Here is a 22246-nt window from a genome sequence, read left to right as displayed (position 1 = left end):
CATTTTAGGCATTGCACTGCATCTCATTTGGTCCAGCACGGGCAGCATTGCTGGACAGGTCAGTGGGGATTGGATGGGCAGGGTGCAAACAGGTTTGCTGTATTACAGTATGAGTTGCTGCTTCCAGCTGACCCACGAGGATGGCTATTTGTTGTCGAAGGCAGCATCGTGAGCCTTTTACAGCCTCGGGCTAAGCTGCTTTCCAGTCATGTATGCCAAGGAACACGAGGCTCTCTCCTGAGTTTCCTCAGGCGCTAACAGCAGAACGTCCAGGGCTGAGGTTTTACCAACACAAGACCTGTTTTCATGAGCTGGATCAGAAAGTGGGTTAGAAAGAAGCTGGGAGGGGAGGGGGGCAATCCGGGCACCTCAATTTGGATCCATACTGCCATCTTGTGGTTGGAGAGCAGATATAAACAATGCTGCTGCTGTTGCAAAGTGAAAGTCTGGATCACTGTTTTACACTCTGTTTGACAAAATAAACGAGGAGAGTACCAGAGAGGTGATCATTGCACCATTTGTTATCTTAAAGGGCCACTCCACCTGTTTTACACCTGGACATATCACAGTTTGTGTTTGTGGGGAAATCTTACATGTATAAATTACATTTGTAAAAAAAAAAAAAAAAGGGTACCCTGTTATCGTGCTTGTAAACAAACAGATCTCAGCTGTCACGGTTGAAAACATGCAATACAATAAGATTACAGTTTTGTTTCTTTTTTCTCTTTTTGTATTTACTTTCCTAAATCACACTGCATATCCTTCACATCTGCTTATATCTGTATGATTGGATGCTTGTCTTCATGCTCTTCGCCAAAACTACTGTGAAACCCAGCGATAGAAATTTCTAAAACATAAAAAAATAATTAATTTTAAAAAATTTAACGGCAGATGTGATCACGTGGTTAAGCGAAGTCCCATTATGTGGGTTTTCTTCTTGGCTTTCTTGGCATTTTGAAGCCGGATGTGATGAATGAATCAGAATCAGAATCAGAATCAGAATGGGTTTATTGCCAGATGTTGAGGTTTACAACATTAGGAATTTGCTGCGGTGCTTCAGTGCAAACAATAAGAATTAAAGTGCTATGTAGAAAGAAAGATATGTGCATGAGATATACATGAGATATATACATGAGAATAAGAATTAAGAGTGCTACGTAGAAAGATATATACATGAGTGCAGGTGGTGATCAGTGCCAGACATGAAATGATGCAGTGACACAGTGTAGGGTCATGTGTTAGTGGCGGGGACAGTCATGTGGTTATTGTTCATGTGTCCAACAGCAGAGGGGAAGAAACTGTTCTTGTGGCGAGAGGTTCTGGTGCGAATGGACCGGAGCCTCCTGCCTGAGGGGAGCAGGTCAAACAGACTGTGTCCAGGGTGAGAAGGGTCAGCTGAGATCCGGGCTGCACGCCGCAGTGTCCTGGAGGTGTACAGGTCCTGCAGAGATGGGAGTCTGCAGCCAATCACCTTCTCAGCAGAGCGCACAACACGCTGCAGTCTCTGTTTGTCCCTGATAGTGGCTCCAGCGTACCACACGGTGATGGAGGAGGTGAGGATGGACTCGATGATTGCAGTGTAGAATTGCATCATCGTCCGTGTTGGCAGGTTGAATTTCTTCAGCTGCCTCAGGAAGTACATCCTCTGCTGGGCTTTCTTGATGACGGAGGTGATGGTGGGCTCCCACTTCAGGTCCTGGGTGATGGTGGTACCCAGGAAGCGGAATGAGTCCACAGAGGTGATGGGGGTGTCAGTCAGGATGATGGGGGGGAGTGGGGCTGTGTGCTTCCTGAAGTCCACAATAATCTCCACTGTCTTCTGGGCATTCAGCACCAGGTTGTTGTGGCTGCACCAGGACACCAGACGTTCAACCTCCCTCCTGTAGGCAGACTCATCCCCGTCAGAGATGAGCCCAATGACGGTGGTGTCATCTGCGAACTTGATTAGCTTGACAGACTGGTGGGTGGAGGTGCAGCAGTTGGTGTACAGGGAGAAGAGCAGAGGAGAAAGAACACAGCCCTGAGGGGAGCCGGTGCTGATGGTCCGGGAGTCCGAGACATTCTTCCCCAGCCTCACGTGCTGCTTCCTGTCCGTCAGGAAGTCAGTGATCCAGTGATCCATCCATGAGGATGCGTTGGCCCTGATTGTAAAACTGTAAAACTGGTTAACAACTTGAGACTGACGAGACATTAATTAGTGGACTAATTAATTTTAACGGACGCGTTATTCATTCCGTATGAACTGAAATTAGCGACTGAGCCCATAAAGTAATGTTTACTGAGGTCACAGAGCCAAGAAGTCAGGGCCCGCTTTCCCTTAGGCTTCAATATAACCAGAGGTTTTTCCACACTTTGCAGAAATTAAAAAGAAGTTAGGGTAACTCAATTCAACGCTGGCTACATTTTAGAACAGCAAAGCTAGACAATGGCAAGTGTTGTGTGGCTCGGGGGAACACATCTGATGTTACCACGGGTATGTCAGGCTTAATGCAAAAGTGTTACAAAAATAAAGGATGGAATTTGAAATGCAGTTTTAATTAAGTTCATCAAATACAGACTTTTATCAAACATGTTGATTACAAAGGGAACTTTTTAAAAAAAATCGTTTTCTTAATGAGACCCTTGTGACACAGGAAGATGTCTGACCTTTCACAGTAAAGGTCTCAGCAACACAATAATGCTGAAAAGGACAGATTATAAGGTAAGTGAGTGTCTTGCCCTCATTCCTTCGGCTTTTCATATATTTTATAGTACTGCATTAAAAATGAATAATATTTAGCTGCACAAAAGTGTCTGATGAATCCCTTACACTTTATACATAATGATGATAATAGCTGGTTGGTTTCTACAGGTTGGCTACAGCAATAACGCGATCAAAGTAGCTTTACAGTGCAAGCTGTTTATGATGAAAAACACTGATTTGGCTGATTTCCCATACGAGTAAAACGTGAATTTTTAATCATTTGTGAAGTTTTACATATTGCTCACAAAAATGAGGAGGGGGGTAGAAGTTCACATCTGAGGGGGTGAAGCTTCTCTGCAGAAGTTCTGTTTCATCAGATGGTGTAGGGTTGCATCAGCAAACAGCTGGCTTCTAGTTCATCAATGAAGCATTAAACTAATCCACCGAGTTCTGTCACTGCAGATCTGAGGGCCCCAGTTTGATTAAAGGAGGGGACCGGGGAAAATGGCTTTACATAAAAGCATTATCAGTTATTTATTCAATAAATGTGATGATTACTTCAGGATAACAAAGAGGGTAAAATGTGAATAACAGACCTATCGTTACCATGAACACAAAAGAATTATCTAAACGTTACTCAGTGTTGCTCAAACGTTACTGGGACATAAAATCTGCACGTGAAGGATCATCAGTCAAATCTGGTGATTAAAAAAAAGAAGAAAAACATTTCTCATCATCAAAACGTCTTTCTGCTATAACAGCTCTCAATCGGACAAAGGGACTTGATGGCTGGCGCATGCGCATCTGCCCATGCCCTCATCCACTGAAGTCCAGCGAGGAGCCATGGAGGCGGCTCTGCTGCCTGTGTGCGGCTTTAACGTGGCCACACTCGCTCGTATCGTGATCACACACGGCTCCGCCACACTCCGGTCTCAAATTCATTTACCTGGAGACGCTAGAACCATTCATAATCAGTAGCGATCACACGTGCACGCGATTGGTCACCTTCTCCCTTGCCGTGACGTATTTTTCCCAGCATGCTCTGCAAGACCAGCTCTGGCTGAAATTTTGATACACGACGCTATTAAATAGCGGTAGAGATCTTTTATTGCAAAGTAGACGTGCTCCGGTTACCCACGGGTGTAAGTGGGCAGGGGTGCATAGAGACAGTCACCGCTCTGTAGAAAGTAACGCTAACACAGGGCTATAAATAAGCCCGGACAATGAGGGGATGTTCGGCTGGTCCGATGGTGGTGAGATTTCAATTGATTGCTACAGTGAGTTACAGAACCTCTACGTTTCTTCTCTCCCCTCCCTCACCTCCGGCATTGACTAGCCTTTTGTGGGATTTAACAGACTAAACTAAAATGTGAGATATACTTAATCAGCTTTACTGCAAGTAGAAGATCAGAAAATGAATTCTGCTTTTTCCTTTTCAGGAATTTCTTTTTCCACAGATTTATTACACCTGACAGTGCAGCAGGTGTACTGCAGAGTCTCATCATCTAATACCTTCGTCTCTAAAATCTTGGCTGAATTTTCTCTACTGTTAAATCTTTGCGTTTTTATAGAACTTTTTTCTGCCACACAAGAGAGTAGGCGAGATTTATAGCATGACCTGATAGACTTCCTCTCACACCTGTACTAAACCCACAGTACAGATTTGGGCTCAGCTTGTTTTTCTCACTCAACTGTTTTGGTGGCAAAAGGGGCCTCAGAATATCACCATGACACACTGACCACGACAAAAACACTCAGAGGAATCTTATTCTGAGTGGATGAGCAGTGGCAGAGACAAGCTGATAGAAAACACAGACACAGTGACACTGAAAACTGGGTCATAGAGTGTATGTATGAGAATACAGAAGCTCAATATCTATGTTGACTCATGTTTGTGTGATTTACAACAGTACTTCAACACAGCTCACACTGTTACACTGGAGGCAAAAAATAACCCCCAAAAAGAACAAAGCAGGTGATTCTATCAGCTGTAATGGTGTCATCTGTCCACAAGGTGTCAGGATTGGTCCATTCACTGTTCAATCCTTTGATATCCATGAATTTGAAACACTTCTTGAGGCTATTACATCAAAGTGTGAACATTAAAGCCAAACTTTTCTGTCTTTTTTAAGGATGTTTCAAAACCAATATTTGCAGAAATAATGCAATTTGTTGTTGTTATTATTATTGAAGATATTACAAATTATTAAACTGCTGCTGAAGCAGTTTTCATTGAATAAAAACTGAGCTGAGAGTGCTCCACCTGTCCACCTGGAGTCTGCTTCTGTCTTGGTGACACAGGTCTGTCAGTTTGGTTTAGGGATTTGATTCTGGCTTTGGATAAGAGGGGGCCTGCTTTCAAATTCCATAGGAGCCCATGTGGTCCCTAATTAACTCTATGAAAATTTATGCAGTCCATGTTTAGTTAGCAATCGATCCAGGTTTCGTCAGTGTTTTACCTATGTTACCGGCAGCTGCAATTCACAGATGTTCACTGAACACCTTATTTAGGGTCAAATAAGAGGTGTGAGAAGAAGTTTCCAAAATACAAGAAAAAGTCATTCAAACAAATTAATTCTCAGTTAAAAGCTCTGTTACATCCAGTTCGATGAGCAATATAGTGTTCTGATTATTACAGTCCTACCTGAGAAGAAATGACCTGCTCTCATTATACAGAGTGAACAAAGAAAACAAACAATGAGACCTCTCATCCAAGAAGCTTCTTCAGTTCTAAAAGCAAAGGGCTGCTTTTTTAACCCTAGTAGGAGTTGTCCCTTAAAGAAGTCCCATCATTTTTTCTGTACAGTGACCTGACAACTAAGAACAGACAGACAGCATCTACTATCTTTTAGACACTACTGGGATTTGAGCCCGGGGACCTCCGACTTACTATATTGCTTTCTCGGCTGGCACTTTAACCAACTTAGCCACAGTGCATCCTAACCTCCCACAAAGATACGTAGCTAATCAACACTGAGAAATCAGGTATGTAAAAGCTCTGCGCTACAACCAGATCATCAGGATAACAGTCTGGTGAGGAGTAGTGGTGGAGACCAGGAGTGCATGCCAAAAGTACCTATGATCTCCAATTTCTAACCTCTTTGAAAAGTTGGTAGGGGATTTGCTAAGGACATAGGAAAAGAGAAGAGACATTCAGTGAGATTTGGATAGACCTTAAACTAGCCTGTCCTTAACAGTGATGTTCCCCATTATGAAACTACAATTTGCATAAGATGGGCTACAAAACAAAACACTCAGTCCACACGTTGAGCAGAAATTAAATGAAGCTTATGCATAAGTTCAGTAAGGAAGATCTGTAGTCATTCATATGCCTGCTTTCCTGGGTGTTTGGTATCACATGTCAGCACAACAGGGACAAATGTCAACATAGTATACTCAAATAAAAGAAAAGAATACTTCCGCATGCCAGTAGATTTCAGGGTTTTTTTTACATCCCCCACTTTGCCATGCCAGATGTGCCACCTCCTTCAGCCACTGAGCAAGTCTTTTCATGATGTTGTGTTGACTGTTTTTCTACAAACAAGTAAAATATAATGCCTGCAAACTGTAGTTGTGTACTGTCTATGGGGGAAAGTGTCAAAAATATGTGGAACCAAAGATCCACACATCCAGATACCACATTGGTCTTTGCTGTTCACTGACAAGTGAACTGATTGTGTTCATTTTAAGCAGTTCGCATCACTGCATTAATCGGGTCCTTTTGACTGTACTGGGGGCTGTAATTCACACAGTCAGTGTCCTGTTGCCATGAATATGATCTGAAACCAGCAACTGAGCCCATAAACTCATCACTCTCTTTCCTGTACTTTCTCAAATAAAGTTGGCATTAGAAGCATGTATTTTGTTTAGTTATAACTATGAAGGCTGGTGTAATTGTATTGAGTACTGCTACTGCAAATCAAAATCAAAAATCTAAGGTTCATTGAGATGTGCGAACTTGTAGTACTTTTTTATGTTGAGACTTAAAGTTTTCATTATTATTATTATGTAGTATAAAATTTAGAATGTCATGACAAATACGTTAAACCACATAATTTATGGAAATATGCTATAATTTAATGACCAATACATTAATTGTCTTTAGTGTATAGAGATGGTGGTATTTGGACTTTGATCGATTATTATGTGCAGATGAACTGACTGAAATTTTGTATGTATGCATAACTTAAATACATACTTTTAAATATGTCACTGGCAGGACGGCTCTTTCAGGGTATCATCATAAGTTGAAAGAGATTTCCAGTGATGGTCCATCTCTCTAACAACAATCTTCTTTTCCTCCTCGAGTCTTCTTACTGCCATGATGATATCGAATGCCCTTCTCTTTGCTCTGAGGCTGACAGAGTCTGAAATGCATTTAGAACAAAGTTAGAGACCAGTTCACAAAGAACGTCTGAAGTCATAAGTGATTTTAGGTTGACAGCTGAAGCTTGTGCTTCACGTGTGCTTGTTGTTGCTGCTTAGAACGAATAAGATAGCTGCACTTAACATAAAGTCATTGTGCAATCAGCATCAAACTTTTGAATCTGTTTTTGCTCAACTTCTGCCCACTCCTTTATATCACCGACACAGTCATCCAGTTGACTGTCAGTCACTGCCAACTGAAGCTGGCTTAGAAGAGCTTTTGTGGCCCACATTAAAAAGTTGGGATTAAAAAACAAAACATTAAAGACATGTTTACTCCAAATATTTAGAACACAGAGGAGTAAGCATCTAAAAATACAATACCAATATCATTATCTTCTGATATTGGTGGGTCAGAGAGGTGGCCAGGTTGTCTAACATTTGTTGGTTCCAGTGCATGGTCATAAGAGTTAGCATGTCTGTCCTGCAAACAAAGGAAACATAATGTTACCATTTTCTCTCGTCATAGTTGGACACTTCAAATCTAGTGCAGGATTTGGCCTTCTCACATGCTTTGGACTAATGTTTTGTGGTAACTGCAATCCTTGAAAGAACGACACTGCTCCACCTCCTCTCCTAGTGTCAAACCAGCCCCATCCTGATATGCTCCACTCCATTTCACCTGGATATAAGCACACGCACACACACAAATGCACATACACACAGAGATAAAATAAAAATAAATGACTCAAAAGGTGTTTGTGTTGCTGTGAAGTGTTCAGATAAAGTGATTAAAGTCAGAATTCCATACCTGACATTTGAAATCATTGACTTTGGCATGAAATACTGAAAGAAATGGCTTCATGCTAAGAAGGTGCTGGAGCTCTGGACAGCTTTTTGTTACTCTTTCACGTTACGGCCAATACTCGCAGACAACATCCATGCAGAAAAAGTGATATGTCTATTGGCCAGCTTTTGTTGCAGGTACAAGGCATAAGCAAAAATGTCACCCCTGTACATATTTAGAGCACTGAGCAGCACTCCATACCTACACACTGCAAGCTCCAGTCCCTCCTCATCTACCTTGCTGCTGGATCTTTGGGAGGTCTCTCTGGCTGCTGACCACTCCCCTCCACAAACACCTTGTCCACAGACCTAAAATGCATTTAATTGCTGCTGACAATGATTTACGCAATCTCCTCAGGGTTAAAGGTTACCGTAATTCTATCTATGTAATTATAGTGTTCAGTCTTACATGTCTGGATGTGCTGTGCATATAGTGCGCACATCTTCCCACATCTTCATCCTTTGCTATGAAGCTGCCGTCAAACATGGCCTGTTCCTCACATCTGAACAAAACAGCAATACATAATACATAATGATACAAACATTGCTACTACACATATTTTGCTGTACCCAGCTACATTCTTGAAATGGTAATGCTTGCGGTTTCCATCCACTGAAATTGCAAGCATGTCTGGGGCACATGCATGACATGTGAAGGGATCCTCCTTTAAAATCTTGTCTAATTCATATCTCACGGCTTCCCACTCAAAACAACCTGTCTGACAGTGGAGATCTTCCCCATCTGGTTTAAAATGAAAGACGTCAACAGAAAACAAATACGCTATAAGTGACTTTTAAATCCCCAATAAGATTCTGTGGTTTGTTTAATGTGCTTTTGTGTCAAAACAAATGACTTTCCTGTTTCTCTGTACAGATATTTCAATTAATTAATACATTAAATGTATGGATTTGTGTCCATACAATCTATATCTTCAAATTATCTTGAGTGAAACAGTACTGACCCTTATGTGAGTGAGTCCTGGTTGATCTTGACCCCGCATAGAGTCCATTTCCATCTTTGTCTCTTTTTTTCCAGTTTACTGTTGGTTCAGGTGGTTTCACTGGTACTGGAGCTTTCTTTTGCTTCAGCTCACCAAGTAAGTCATCAAGGTGTTAAAGCTCATCAATTAGTTCCTGCTGATCAGTCAGATTATCTAGGACAATTAAAGGTTGTTGAATTTTGAAGTCACTCATGGGAATAAGCAGAAACACACACACACACACACACACAGAGAGAGAGAGAGAGAGAGAGAGAGAGAGACCAATAGAGAGGCAGAAACAAAGACAAACAAATAAGGGCAGCAGTAAGCACAAAAGACTGACGTGGTTCTTAAAAGTGCCTTTGGGAGTTTTTCAAAAAGCAGATTTAGGAAGCACTAATAGGCTGATTGATGAAGAACTGTTGAGAACATTTTTCTTTGTTTTTGATGCAAGTTACCCAAAGTCATGCGCCCAGGTTCGGGAATTCCTTCACACTAGCATCTATCCCAGGAATACATGAATCCCAGGACATGAACCAAATATGATCAAATTAATGAGGGCTCGTTTAGCTCTGATGGAAGCGTAAAATGTCGCTCACAAAGGTGTATGAAATGATCTGAGAGGGAGATTCCCTCTTGCCACTTTTCCCAAGTGTTGATGTATGTTAAGCACTGAAAAATCATCAATTCATCCGTTTTTTTAAAGTTAAAAGTTTTTACATGTAATTTGTTCTAAAAATAGAGCTGACTTTACATAGCATGTCTTCATGTTTGTTAACATGTACATGTGCTGTAACCAAAGACTGATTTTGTCATGAACTGGCTGTGTGGAGGTAGATGAGGACCCAAACGCAAAACTCACGGAAATAAAAAGCTGAACTCAAAATCACTGCTTTATTGCAGGCTTCACAAAGAAACAGAGCTAAACTGGGAATGCTAACTGAGGACCGAGGGAACACAGAAAAGCACACAGGTTCCGAGAGGAGACATTGACCACACGACACCGAACTGAGGGAGACATGCACATAAATACACAGAGGGTTAACGAGGGAAGTGGGAGCACACGGGAAACACAGCTGACACAGATAATCATAACAAGACACGGCAGGAGTAACACAACACTGACGGGAGACTGTCAAAGTAAAACAGGAAGTACACAGAGGTGCAGACAGGAGGAGAGAGAGAGACAGGAGAGCACAGGCATAGCGGGCTGGGGAAACATGGAATAACACACAAGGAGGGGAGACGAGGGCTCACAGATACACAGAGGGGCACACAGGGGGTAAAAGTCACAAGGGGAAATCAAATAAGAAACAACTTAACAGAGCAACCCAGGAAGCATGGCCTAAATAAAGAACAAAATACAAAAAGACATGAAAACTAAGAATGCTGGGCCAACATGACCCGGGATCATGACAGATTTGAAGTAATGGATATAATATAATGAAGTATATACTTTTATGTTAATTGCATTTTACTTTCATTGATATATTTTTTATGAATTTTGGTGTCTATGTTCTGTGCATCACATGACAATAAAAAGATTTTTTTAAACAATCTGCTTTGGATCTAGTTTTTTATAATAAGTAGAAATCTTATGTTATGGTTGACGTGGAGGACTCACACGAAGCGCCTTGAGGCGACTTTTGTTGTGATTTGGCGCTATATAAATAAAATTGAATTGAATTGAACATGCAGGAATCCGAAGTTAGAAGCTCACAAGGAATTTATTTACATGGTTCTCAGGGTGTATATAGAAAAGGTGCAGAGATAGTGCTATGTACAAAAGTGGGGGGACAGGGCTCCAGGGAAATCCAGGGGAAAAGGCACTCGCTTCTTTCAAACAATCCACGCACACAGTCAGGCTCTCTCTCTCTGACACTCACCACACAGGATACAGGTAAACAGTCCAGGGATGCGAGTCAGCAAAGAACAGCAGTCACTTCCTGGCTTAAATGCTGGCCACACTAATGAGGCTCGGGTGTTGTTTCCTCTGAGGGGCGTGGCTGAGGGCGTGAGCCCGCAATGAGTTCCGCCTCAGCGAGAAAAAGAACGAGAGAGAGAGAGAGAAAGGCAGAAACAGCTGATCAGCGCCCTGCTGATCCTGGCTGTGACATTTTAACCCAAACGTTAATTGTAATATAACCCTTGTGATGGGTTTGAGTTTCGACCCAATTTTTGGTAACCTCAGCTTGGTCAATTTAACACAATTTTTGGACAGTTATCGTAACCCAGTGTGCTGGGTCAAACCAGTAACCAAACCCTGTTAAATTGAAAAAAGCCAGCGTTGGCTCGGTCCATATTTGACCCAGCGTTTGGTTACAAATTAGATCATTTTTAACCCAGCATTTTTTCGTGTGGTATATTTGAACTGGGACGCTCTCAACCAGTTGTGTGTGCAGTAATTTAAAGACTGAAATTGTGCCTAAAAAGGATCGGATTATAATAGTTGGTGATTTTAATATTCATGTCTGTTGCCCTGATGGTCTGCTGGCTCAGGAATTTTTAAATTTATTCAGTCATTTTCCGTTTACAGTCCGTTGAAGGCCCTACACATCAGCAGGAGCACACTCATGACCTGGTGTTATCATATGGTTGTAATTGACATTTCTCGTGTGCATGAGTTTAAAGTTCACACTCCACCCCCGCCGCTGCTCTCTTCTCCTCCACTTTTATGAAGAAAATCTTTACCCTGAGATTACTTATTGGGCCCACCCCAGATGAGCTTCCAGGAAACCTGTACTCAGACCATGAACCCTGTGAACCCATTAAAAACCAGGCTCTCAAAACGTGTTCCTCAGCCCTGGTTAAATGAATCAACCCGAGCAGTCAGGCGTCAGTGTAGGAGAGCAGAGTGAAAGTGGAAGAAAGACAATTTGCAGGTTTCTTTTGAAATGTTAAAAGAATGTTGGAAATTTGATCAGAATACGGTGAAAATGAGAGAAACAGATATTTTTCTCAGATCATTGTGTTAAATTGTCATAATCGCCGTGTTCTTTAAGACTATCAGCTCTACTCTAAACAACCCTGAAAGCCTCTGCTGACACATGTCATCAGTTCCTTTCTTTCTTTGTAAACAAGGTCGAGTCTGTCATGTCAGCAATAGTACTTCCTACAGATGACCCATCAGTGTTTATTCCATGACTGTAAACATGTTTCCATTTGTCACTTCAGTCTTTACTCTGAAATACAGGAAATGACATCATGGCTCAAAATTTTTGTCGTTCAAACAATTCTTTATTTAACATTTTTTTAACTTTATTTAACAAAATACATTCAATAAAAACTTGAGAACAGGAAACTGATTTTTACTCCAACCACTGAAAAAAAAAGGTAACAACTGAACACAAACAGAGGAACAATTTATAAAGATTAACATGGAACTACAGGAACAGTTTGATTCATGGCCTCATTTGAACTTTAAGGAGAGCCGACCTGAACTCTGTGGAGCCTGATCTCCAGGGTTTTAAGTTGGACTCTGAAACCAGAGGATGTTTCTCTCTCTTCAGATTCACTCTGATCCTGTGATGGGAACGATTTCAGCCCTGCGTGATCGCGCTGATGTTTGCACAGAGCAGATGATGAAGTGAATGTTTTGGCACATTGGTAACAGTGAAACAGTTTATTAGTAACGTGGGATCGTTTGTGTGCAGAGTATGAACTGAGATTACTGAAGCTCTTGTCACACTGCTCACAGCTGTAGTTTCCTTCCATGTGTGTACGTTCATGCTCGTTACGACTACCTGACTGTGAGAAGCTTTTGTCACAGTGTCTGCACTTGTATGGTTTCGCTCCTGTGTGGACTCGTTTGTGTGTTTTAAGCTGACCTGCAGTGGTGAAGGATGACCCACACTGATCACAGAGGTGCTTTTTGACCCCACTGTGAAAGAGTTTGTGTCGTTTTAAGTCACCTGATGTGGGGAAGCTTCTCCCACATTCTTTGCAGTATTTCAGTTTGTCTCCAGTGTGTTTACGTTGATGTATTTTTAGGCCGGCTTGCTGACTGAAAGTTTTTCCACAGATGTCACAACGAAAGTCTTTCCCACCACCACAGCGATGACAGGGTTGAGAAGTGGATCCATCTGTGTCGCTCTGCTTCTAAACAAAGACACAAAGACAGTGTAAGTCAGTCCTTCAACACTTTTATCCTGAAAGTCGCCTGAAATAAAGAGCATCTCTGCAGACGTCCAGTTACATTTTACTGTTTCAATTAACACACTCAGTTTACTGGGCTACAATAACTACAATACTACCACCATAATACTACAGCAATACTTATTTAATATTACAGTAACATCTGACTTACACTTAAATGAAATGAAAACCTGAATAATGGCTCAGAGCTACTCTTCGGTGCAGTAGAAGTGCTAACATGCTAACACAATTTAATGAGCAGACTTGTTCCAAACAGTCAGACTGAACTTACAAGAATAAAATAAAAATACAAACCTCACAGTAACTGCACTTGTAGAGTCTCTTTCTGGTGTGGATCTGTTGGTGTTTTCTCAGGTACTGTGGAGTTTTAAAAGTCTTCTCACACAGGTCACATTGATAAGGTCTCTCCTCAGTGTGGGTAAACATGTGGCTTTGTAACTGTGCGTCTGTTGTAAAGTATTTACCACACTGATCACACCAGTACACATCTTCTCCGGAGTGAATGCGTAGGTGTATATTTCGGCTCCATAGCCGGCTGAAAGTTTTTCCACAGATGTCACAGCTGTATGCCTTAATTCCAGAGTGGGTAACTAGATGACTCTGTAAGTGGCTACTTCGAGTAAAAGCTTTACCACACTGATCACAGCTGTAAGCTTTAACTCCACTGTGGACGACTTGGTGTGTTTTTAGGGATTTCTTCCAGGAAAACGACTTTCCACACAAGTCACAGCTGAACGGTCTCTCTCCAGTGTGGATGAGCTGATGTTGCTTTAGTTTAAACTTCCAGGTAAAATCCTTCCCACACTCGTCACAGGTGTTTTTTCTCTCTCTCTTTCTTCTGTGAGGTTTGTCGGCCTCCTGAGAGCGCTGACTTCTCGGTCCATGTTGGTCCTGCAGTGACAGAGATACAAGCAGAGGCAGTGAGTGAAATGCAGTCATTGAACAAACTGAAGCTTCAAACTCCCTCCATTAACACTAGTCAGGGCTCGCAAAATTTCAAAATCCCTGGTAGCCCTTTGGGCAGGGACTCAAAACAAACAAAACATGAAACACAAATTACAACATGTATAAAAATTACAATCATCAACTCAAATACTTGGTTCTAATTGAACAGAAATTTCTATGAACTTGTAAGAACTGTGTAGAACATGAATCAGTCTGTGTCAGATCCTGAATTCAAAATTTCCACTGAAGTCACGGGTAAGTGACAAGTGGAACCAAGATCTAGGACATTTGCTTTTTGAAGTTTGCAAAGACTGCTAAATTTTGCCAGTGGTAGTTCACTCTTTACAACATAGTACGCTGTTCTAAACAGATTTTTCAGGTTTATTTTTAGTATGTTATTTGCAATTGTTGTTTGTTCTGGGAAAGATATTGCAGACTGAGCAATAATGCATTTCTTGCATTTCTCATGGGTTCTAATGGGGGCCTTTCTTAAAATGACTGGTCCCAGTAACAAAGGCGCTTGTCGACTCAGAAATCGAGGGAAAACCAACAACACACCCGGCAGAACATTATGTTATTTATACAGGTGCACATAAGTGGTCCGCATGTGCGCATTCGCTGTCAAAATAAAAGACGCGCACCAGATAAGAAGTTGCAACGCGCGTTTGCGTCCATATAAAAGGCAGTGTTTTTGTCCGCTAGAGTGGAATTTTCACGGCACATTCTGCACCACATCTCTGTGCGTTCATCATTTGTTTGAAGCCAGCTCACCTCCTGCAACCACTTTTCCGAGAATACGAGCTTCTTTTGTGGTTCGGACTCCTTCTGACATTTGTTTGGAGGTGGAGGAACACCAAAGTAATTGCTTAAAGGAGCTTCTTCGACATCTTTAAGAGTTCTAAACAAATGTCTGTCCTCCTCCAGAAAATCTTATGTACACAAACACGCGTTGCAACATCTTATCTTGTGTGCACTTTTTATTTTGACAGCGAATGTGCACCTGCGGACCACTTATGTGCAGCCCCGGTTATATAGCTCATCATATTGCAGCCACAGAAATTATTTTGTCCATGAAACCATAAAGCTGCACTTTCTTTTTGCCTTATAGTCTGATTTGTCATAACTTTTCCGTTTTGTGGTAAGCTTTTCTTTGGCTGTCACTTCTTCACCCTGACCTGTCTTATTTGGCTCAGCAGAAGTAAAACATATATCCTGCTGCTTTTACACACACACACACACATAACGGTCAGCGATTCTCTGCGCGATCAACCTCTCATTTTAAACCTGAAGGTGGAGTGTGGCACCAAACACCTTAAAGGTCCCCTATCCCCACCTACTGGTAGTAGTACACATTACATCCAACCTGGTGTTAAAGATAATTAATCATTGTTCAAACACTCTAAAATCATGCCCATCCCTCCTACTTGTACACAAATATTAATGCTAACACTCAGAATAGTAATAAATGTTGTGGCAGGTAATTTCAAATGCAGCGATTCTATCAGCCCAACAAACATCAGTAAACACACAAACTGTTTGTGTGCAGTTTGTCTCACAATGTGATTTAAAGACTGCAGTAAAATCCTCTGCAGGTTAGTGCAGGATAAGCAGGTAAGTTTACTGTAATGTGATGGATTTAAGTAAAGAACAGTGTGTGACTGGTGCACAGTGACTGTGGTGCTCATGTCAGAGTTAGATTACATCAAGTGTAGCAAAGATTAACTTAAACTTAAGCTCATGATGCTGACATTCATTCACTGAGCTCCACCCACATACCAACAGTATAGTGTATAATATAAAGACAGTACTGTCAGTGTAGAGAAAGGAAATCAGCCAGGACAACTCATGAAACATCTGCTGACATCTGGATGAATTCACAGCTACATTAAAAAAATATATATATGTATTTTCTACTACTTACATTTTCAAAACAGGCTTGTTACTTTTGGTTTAAGGCATTTGAGGGGAGTTATTTCATCACTGCGGGCTTCAAAGATCAAACTGATTTGAGCCTAAACAGTAACACATGAAATCCAATCCTGCATCATACACCAGGCTGTGTGGTAAAGTCCTATAAATGGAGCATGTAACGATCACCGTAACACAAACCGTAAATTTTATCTGAGTTTAAAGGTTTAAATCACCGTCAATTTCATCCTTCTATGATTCAGAGTTTGGCGACATCCTTATCATACAGAGTTCCGTTGGCTGAGTTGGGAAAAAGTTCTCAATAGAGTTTTTGAGCTCAGCAAGGAAATCTGTCAGTTCATGGACATGACATGTATGATGCAGTGAAGGCATTTCAAGTGAAGCTGTCACAAATGCACCAGTGCAACCTGTCTCACTTTCCCTGTTGCCAAGTAATGTTGAACCAAGTCGGCGCACTTTGCTGATAAACTGAGCGCACTGAGTTCGCGGCGCTTTGGTGACTGTGAAGCACAAACAGAGAATTTCGAGCTGCTTCTTTATGTGGAAACTGCACCTGTGCAGATTCAGATGGAGCTGCAGTGTAATGGTACACTCAAGGCAAAGTACGACACTGAATGGCCTGCACAGTTTATTAGTTCCATTCCTGCAGCAATGCCCCAGCTCCGTCTACATGCAGCTCCAACCTTGTGTATGTTTTCATTTATTTTTTCTGGGGTTTTTGCAGCATGTTCATATTTCTAACTTGCATAATTTTGACAGGATATATATTTATGAAGATCAAAACATTTAAAGTTAAAGTTGATTTTTTAAGTTTATTTATTCTGGAATAAAATTCCTGTCTGTTTTTATTCATATTTCTGTTTAAAAAACATGGTTTTAGTGTGTTCAATAAATGTTTATCTTGTTTGGCCTGCGACCTAAAGTGTGCCTTGAGTTTTGCTCCCTGTGCAGTTGAGTTTGACACCCCTGGTGTAGAGGATGGAAATCAGCCAGGACAACTCATGAAACATCTGCAGACATCTGGTTGAATTCAGTTGTGTACATCCACAGAGAGCAGCAGGTCAGCTGATCACAGCCTGTACATTAAGAACATCGACTGGAGCTCTCAATAGAAATGATTGTGAGCTGTGACCCTTTTCCCCACACTGAGCCACTACAGCTGATTTTAGGGTTGAATCCTGCTGAATCCCACTTTAACCTCTTCCCTGCCCATTTTCCTCTTTAGAGGCAAAGTCACCCTCTACAATGTAGGCATTGTATTATTACATGAATATTACATTACATTAATAAGATAAGATAAGATAAAACTTTATTAATCCCTCGGGTGGGTTCCTCTGGGAAATTCGGTTTCCAAAAGCACTGCACCGACAGAAGTTACAGAATATTATATATACACACACACACACACATATAAACACAGAGACAAATATAAATAAAATATACGAAGGGGATAAATAGAATAAATAGGAATAAATATAAAAATACAAGTGAATTGCACATTTCAAGTATTGAGGTCTATTGCACCATTGACTATTAACAAAAGGTATTGCACAGTGAGGTGAAGAGGCACTACAGCTTAGTTGTTCCCCCCTCCTTTGTCCACCTGTTTCTCCTCCCTCTCCCCTCCAGAGAGGAGTTAAACAGTTTGATGGCGTGTGGGACAAAGGAGTTTTTAAGTCTGTTAGTTCTTGTCTTGGGGAGAAGCAACCTGTCACTGAACAGACTCCTCTGGTTGTTTATGGCCGTGTGCAGAGGATGCTCAGGATTGTTCATAATGTCCAGCAGTTTTTTTAGTGTCCTTTTCTCTGCCACTGTCACCAGAGTGTCCAGCTTCATGCCGACCACAGAGCCAACCTTCCTGATCAGTTTTTCCAGCCTGGATGAGTCCCTCTTTGCTGTGCTGCTCCCCTAGCACACCACAGCATAGAAAAGTACTCCAGCAACCACTGACTGGTAAAACATCCTCAGGAGCTTCCTGCAGATGTTAAAAGACCTCAGCCTCCTGAGGAAGTACAGTCGGCTTTGGGCTTTTTTATACAGGTGCTCTGTGTTGCATGACCAGTCCAGTTTATTGTCCACCCACAGCCCGAGGTACTTGTACTTGTTGACCACCTCCACCTCCTCCCCCTCTATCTGAACCGGCAGTGGACCTTCTCTGGACCTCAAGAAGTCCACAACCAGTTCCTTAGTCTTTGAGGTGTTGAGTTGCAGGTGGTTTGTGCACAGCAAAATCTCCAGTGTTAAATTAACACTAGAGAGTGTCTATATGGGTCCACACCTCGGAGTGTTAAATACAACACTGTTGAGTGTTAAATGAACACTTTTGACAGTGTTATATGTTTAAAAGTAACCTAGTCAGTTTTGAAGATTAACAAAGACTAACACTGAGCAGTGCTGATTTTCTAACACTGGAATATTTCTAACATTTTGAGTTATTTTCCAGTGTTAGAAAATCAGCACTGCTCAGTGTTAGTCTTTGTTAATCTTCAAAACTGACTAGGTTACTTTTAAACATATAACACTGTCAAAAGTGTTAATTTAACACTCAACAGTGTTGTATTTAACACTCAGAGGAGTGGACCCATATAGACACTCTCTAGTGTTAATTTAACACTGGAGATTTTGCTGTGATGTGACTCCATGCGACAATATATAGCAATAATATAGCACAAGGTTCAGTTAGTTTTGCATAAAATATATATATCAGTACTTCATCTTTTAACCCTTTAAGACCTACCATAGAACCAAGTTTGTCAGAGCTTATCTTTATATTTTTACATGCCCTTAATGCCATTTTTGGGAGCATTTCAAGTTGCTATACATCAATATGACCATTATATCCCAAATTTTAATATTATGTATGCATTGAGTCCATAGTAACTACACTCAACAAAAATATAAACGCAACACCTTTGTTACTGCTCCCATTCCCCATGGGATGGACGTAGAGACCTAAAATTCATTCCAGATACACAATATAACCATCCCTCCCAAACAGTGGTCACAAATCAGTCCAAATGTGTGGTAGTGGGCACATCTGCCATATTGAGATAATCCATCCCACCTCACAGGTGTGCCACATCAGGATGCTGATCTGACATCATGAGTAGTGCACAGGTGTACCTCAGACTGCCCACAACAAAAGGCCACCCTGGAATGTGCAGTTTTTTGCACTATTGGGGGTCTGGGGACCCAGAACCGGTCAGTATCTGGTGTGACCACCATTTGCCTCATGCAGTGCAACACATCGTCGCATGGAGTCTATCAGATTGTCAATTGTGGCCTGTGGAATGTTGGTCCACTCCACTTCAATGGCTGTGCGAGGTTGTTGGATATTCGTGGGAACTGGTACACGCTGTCGTATACGCCGGTCAAGCACATCCCGAACATGCTCAATGGGTGACATGTCCGGTGAGTATGCTGGCCATGCAAGAACTGGGACATTCTCAGCTGCCATCTGCCCTGAACAATGTGAACCATGATTCATCCGTGAAGCGCACACCTCTCCAACGTGCCAGACGCCATCGAATGTGAGCATTTGCCCACACAAGTCTGTTACGGCGACGAGCTGGAGTCAGGTCAAGACCCCGATGAGGACGATGGGCATGCAGTTGAGCGTCCCTGAGACGGTTTCTGACAGTTCTTGCAGAAATTGTTTGGTTGTGCAAACCAATTGTTCCAGCAGCTGTCTGGGTGGCTGGTCTCAGACGATCTTGGAGGTGAACCTGCTGGATGTGGAGGTCCTGGGCTGGTGTGGTTACACGAGGTCTGCGGTTGTGAGGCCGGTTGGATGTGCTGCCATATTCTCTGAAACGCCTGTGGAGACGGCTTATGGTTGAGAAATGAACATTCAATGCACGGGCGACAGATCTGGTTGACATTCCTGCTGTCAGCATGGCAATTGCACGCTCCCTCATTGCTTGTGGCATCTGTGGCATTTTGCTGTGAGACAAAACTGCACATTCCAGGGTGGCCTTTTGTTGTGGGCAGTCTGAGGTACACCTGTGCACTACTCATGATGTCAGATCAGCATCCTGATGTGGCACACCTGTGAGGTGGGATGGATTATCTCAATATGGCAGATGTGCCCACTACCACACATTTGGACTGATTTGTGACCACTGTTTGGGAGGGATGGTTATATTGTGTATCTGGAATGAATTTTAGGTCTCTACGTCCATCCCATGGGGAATGGGAGCAGTAACAAAGGTGTTGCGTTTATATTTTTGTTGAGTGTACATAAAGTGCAAAAAAACAAAAAGAAAATAGGTTTTTTTGGTCTGTTTCTACACATATTTCTAGTTAGAGAAATTTCAGAGGTTTATCCCTCAAAACTGTAAATGCAAAAGAGTTGCACATTGTTTCCAACCACAGGAAATTTGTTTTGAGTATTTTTGAGATTTTTATATACTGCAGGAAAAACAAAAATAAATATTATAATGCAAATTTGCAAAACAAACAGCATGTGCATCAAAATAAACTATTACCAACAGTGCAGTTTGAGTTCTAAGCATCCCAGAAACAATACAGAAAAGAATAAAGTCAAACATGACTTTTAAAAACACCAGTATAGGTATCGCTGAAGGCAGGTTTTGGCAGGTAAAGTCGGACATGTGATAGTTCGCGCTGGCATCTATTCCAACGTAGGAAGTGCTATGAACAGCTGATCGGATCGGCAAAGCGTGTTTCTGGTATGTTATGTTTTTTTGCTGCAAGTGCTTTTTAAGCAATTTTTGTTTAAGTGCGGTTCTACCGAGATTTTAAAATTGTTACGCAAAATGGAGCATTCCTGCTCCAATAGGCCTTAGAGGGTTAATGGAGTATTTCTTAACACTAGTATCTGTCACCTTCTTTGTCGAACTCATTGTTTTCTCTGCAGTGGCTGAGCTGAGTCCAAGTAGCGTAAATGTTCCCCTGCTGCTCCGTCAGACTCTTCTCCTCCTGCTGATCAGCTGGGACACAAAACAGAACTTTGTTAGGCTCCACACTGCACTGAAGAGTCAAAGTGTCTCATATGTTCATCTGAGAGCACAAACAACAAATTTTAGCTTCCCTGGGTGGACAACTTGTTTAAAACATACACAAAATGTTTGAGCACTGATACCAAATTCAGCAGTATGGCACACCAGTACCAGGAGAGCAATTCCTCTTTAAAAAGGCCCTGGCAAAGAACGAAAACAGAACAATCAATGGAGCTGCATAAACGAGTACAGTGTTTCCCAACCACTGTGCCGCGGCATATATACGTGTGCCGTGAGAACTGATCAGGTGTGCCGTGGAAGATTAAACTATCTGAGTGGGTTTAGAAATCTGAGCCATGATCTGAGTAACCCTCATCACTCAGTCACACTCCGATTCTCTACTTGTCTCAAGTCCACTGCACTACTTTCAAGCATTCTGCAACCTGTTCTCTAATGTGTGCCTTCCTCCTCTTTGTATATACTCCTCTTATATGTTATTTATTCTTACTGTCTTACTATTTATATTGTTTTCCATGCACAGTTGGTGTGGAGCACCCACAATTTAGTTGAATATGTACAAAGACAATAAAAGACTATTTTATTCTATATATCTTTGTTCCTCCATTTCAGTTTTGTTTGGAGCTTTAAAAGATCTGCAGTACATTTAAATGTGATAAGAACACAGATTCCCTCTTAGGGTTCGAGGCTGTATTTGTTTTTAATATGCATCTCTGGCCTATCATTATTATTTTGCTAACAGTTAATCGGACTCATTTACTGAATACTGATCAGAATTTATCAAATTATCTTTGAAATGATTCTAACAACAGGCCTCTCAGAGTGAAGCCAGTTTTTACAATCACATGCCCTGTGGTGCGCTGATAAGAGAAAGGCAGCTGTGTTTTAGCCAGGAATACATTTATTTTTACCTTTCTTTTAAATGGATTTCATTATAGCACTTTTACACCAACACGTTGGGTCTTTTGGAGCCGGAAGTGACCTTATATTGATGAACGGTGGCGCTAGCTAGCTTGGTTAGCAGGCTGCATTCATAAACTGTGCAGGTGCCACAGAGATGCTAATTAGCGCTTAATAACAGACTAATAAAATAACAGAAACTCTGATTACAATGAGCTCATTTAAAAGCTTTCGTCTAATAAAATTATTTTCTTCTCTGTTTCACAACCTTTTGCTGATATCTTTCTGTGAATTAGTTTAAAGCAGCTTGAGTCAATTTAGTCAGATTTTTTTTCCAACTGGTTCACAAAAACGTGAGAAGAGACACCGAGGAGAGCAACAGAAAGCCTCATTCAGGAGCTAAACTCAAGATTAACTAAACTCGGATTAATATTAGCTAGGTGCTTACCTTTAAATCAGTCTAG

At 41.5% G+C, this 22246-nt stretch overlaps 1 protein-coding gene and 1 pseudogene across 1 annotated transcript in view; both read right to left on the bottom strand.

Annotated features, from left to right (window-relative positions):
- Positions 1–20768, bottom strand: part of LOC146661782 (uncharacterized) — a 517204-nt gene extending 496436 nt beyond the window's left edge. Inside the window, exons 1-2 of the mRNA XM_085418261.1 lie at positions 20751–20768; positions 13324–13920 (exon numbers count right to left, since the gene is read on the bottom strand). Of these exons, the coding sequence (XP_085274387.1) occupies positions 13324–13920; positions 20751–20768 (615 nt within the window). The remainder of the gene's footprint in view (positions 1–13323; positions 13921–20750) is intronic.
- LOC146661783 (uncharacterized) lies at positions 6893–9342 on the bottom strand (annotated as a pseudogene).
- Positions 20769–22246: the final 1478 nt, after the last annotated feature.

The sequence above is a fragment of the Rhamphochromis longiceps genome, linkage group LG9 (genome assembly GCF_057381845.1).
Source record: "Rhamphochromis longiceps isolate RC_006_pf linkage group LG9, R_longiceps_female_GT1.1, whole genome shotgun sequence".
NCBI lineage: Eukaryota > Metazoa > Chordata > Actinopteri > Cichliformes > Cichlidae > Rhamphochromis > Rhamphochromis longiceps.
Note: the sequence above shows the minus strand (reverse complement) of the source record. Positions and strands in the feature narration are given on the sequence as shown.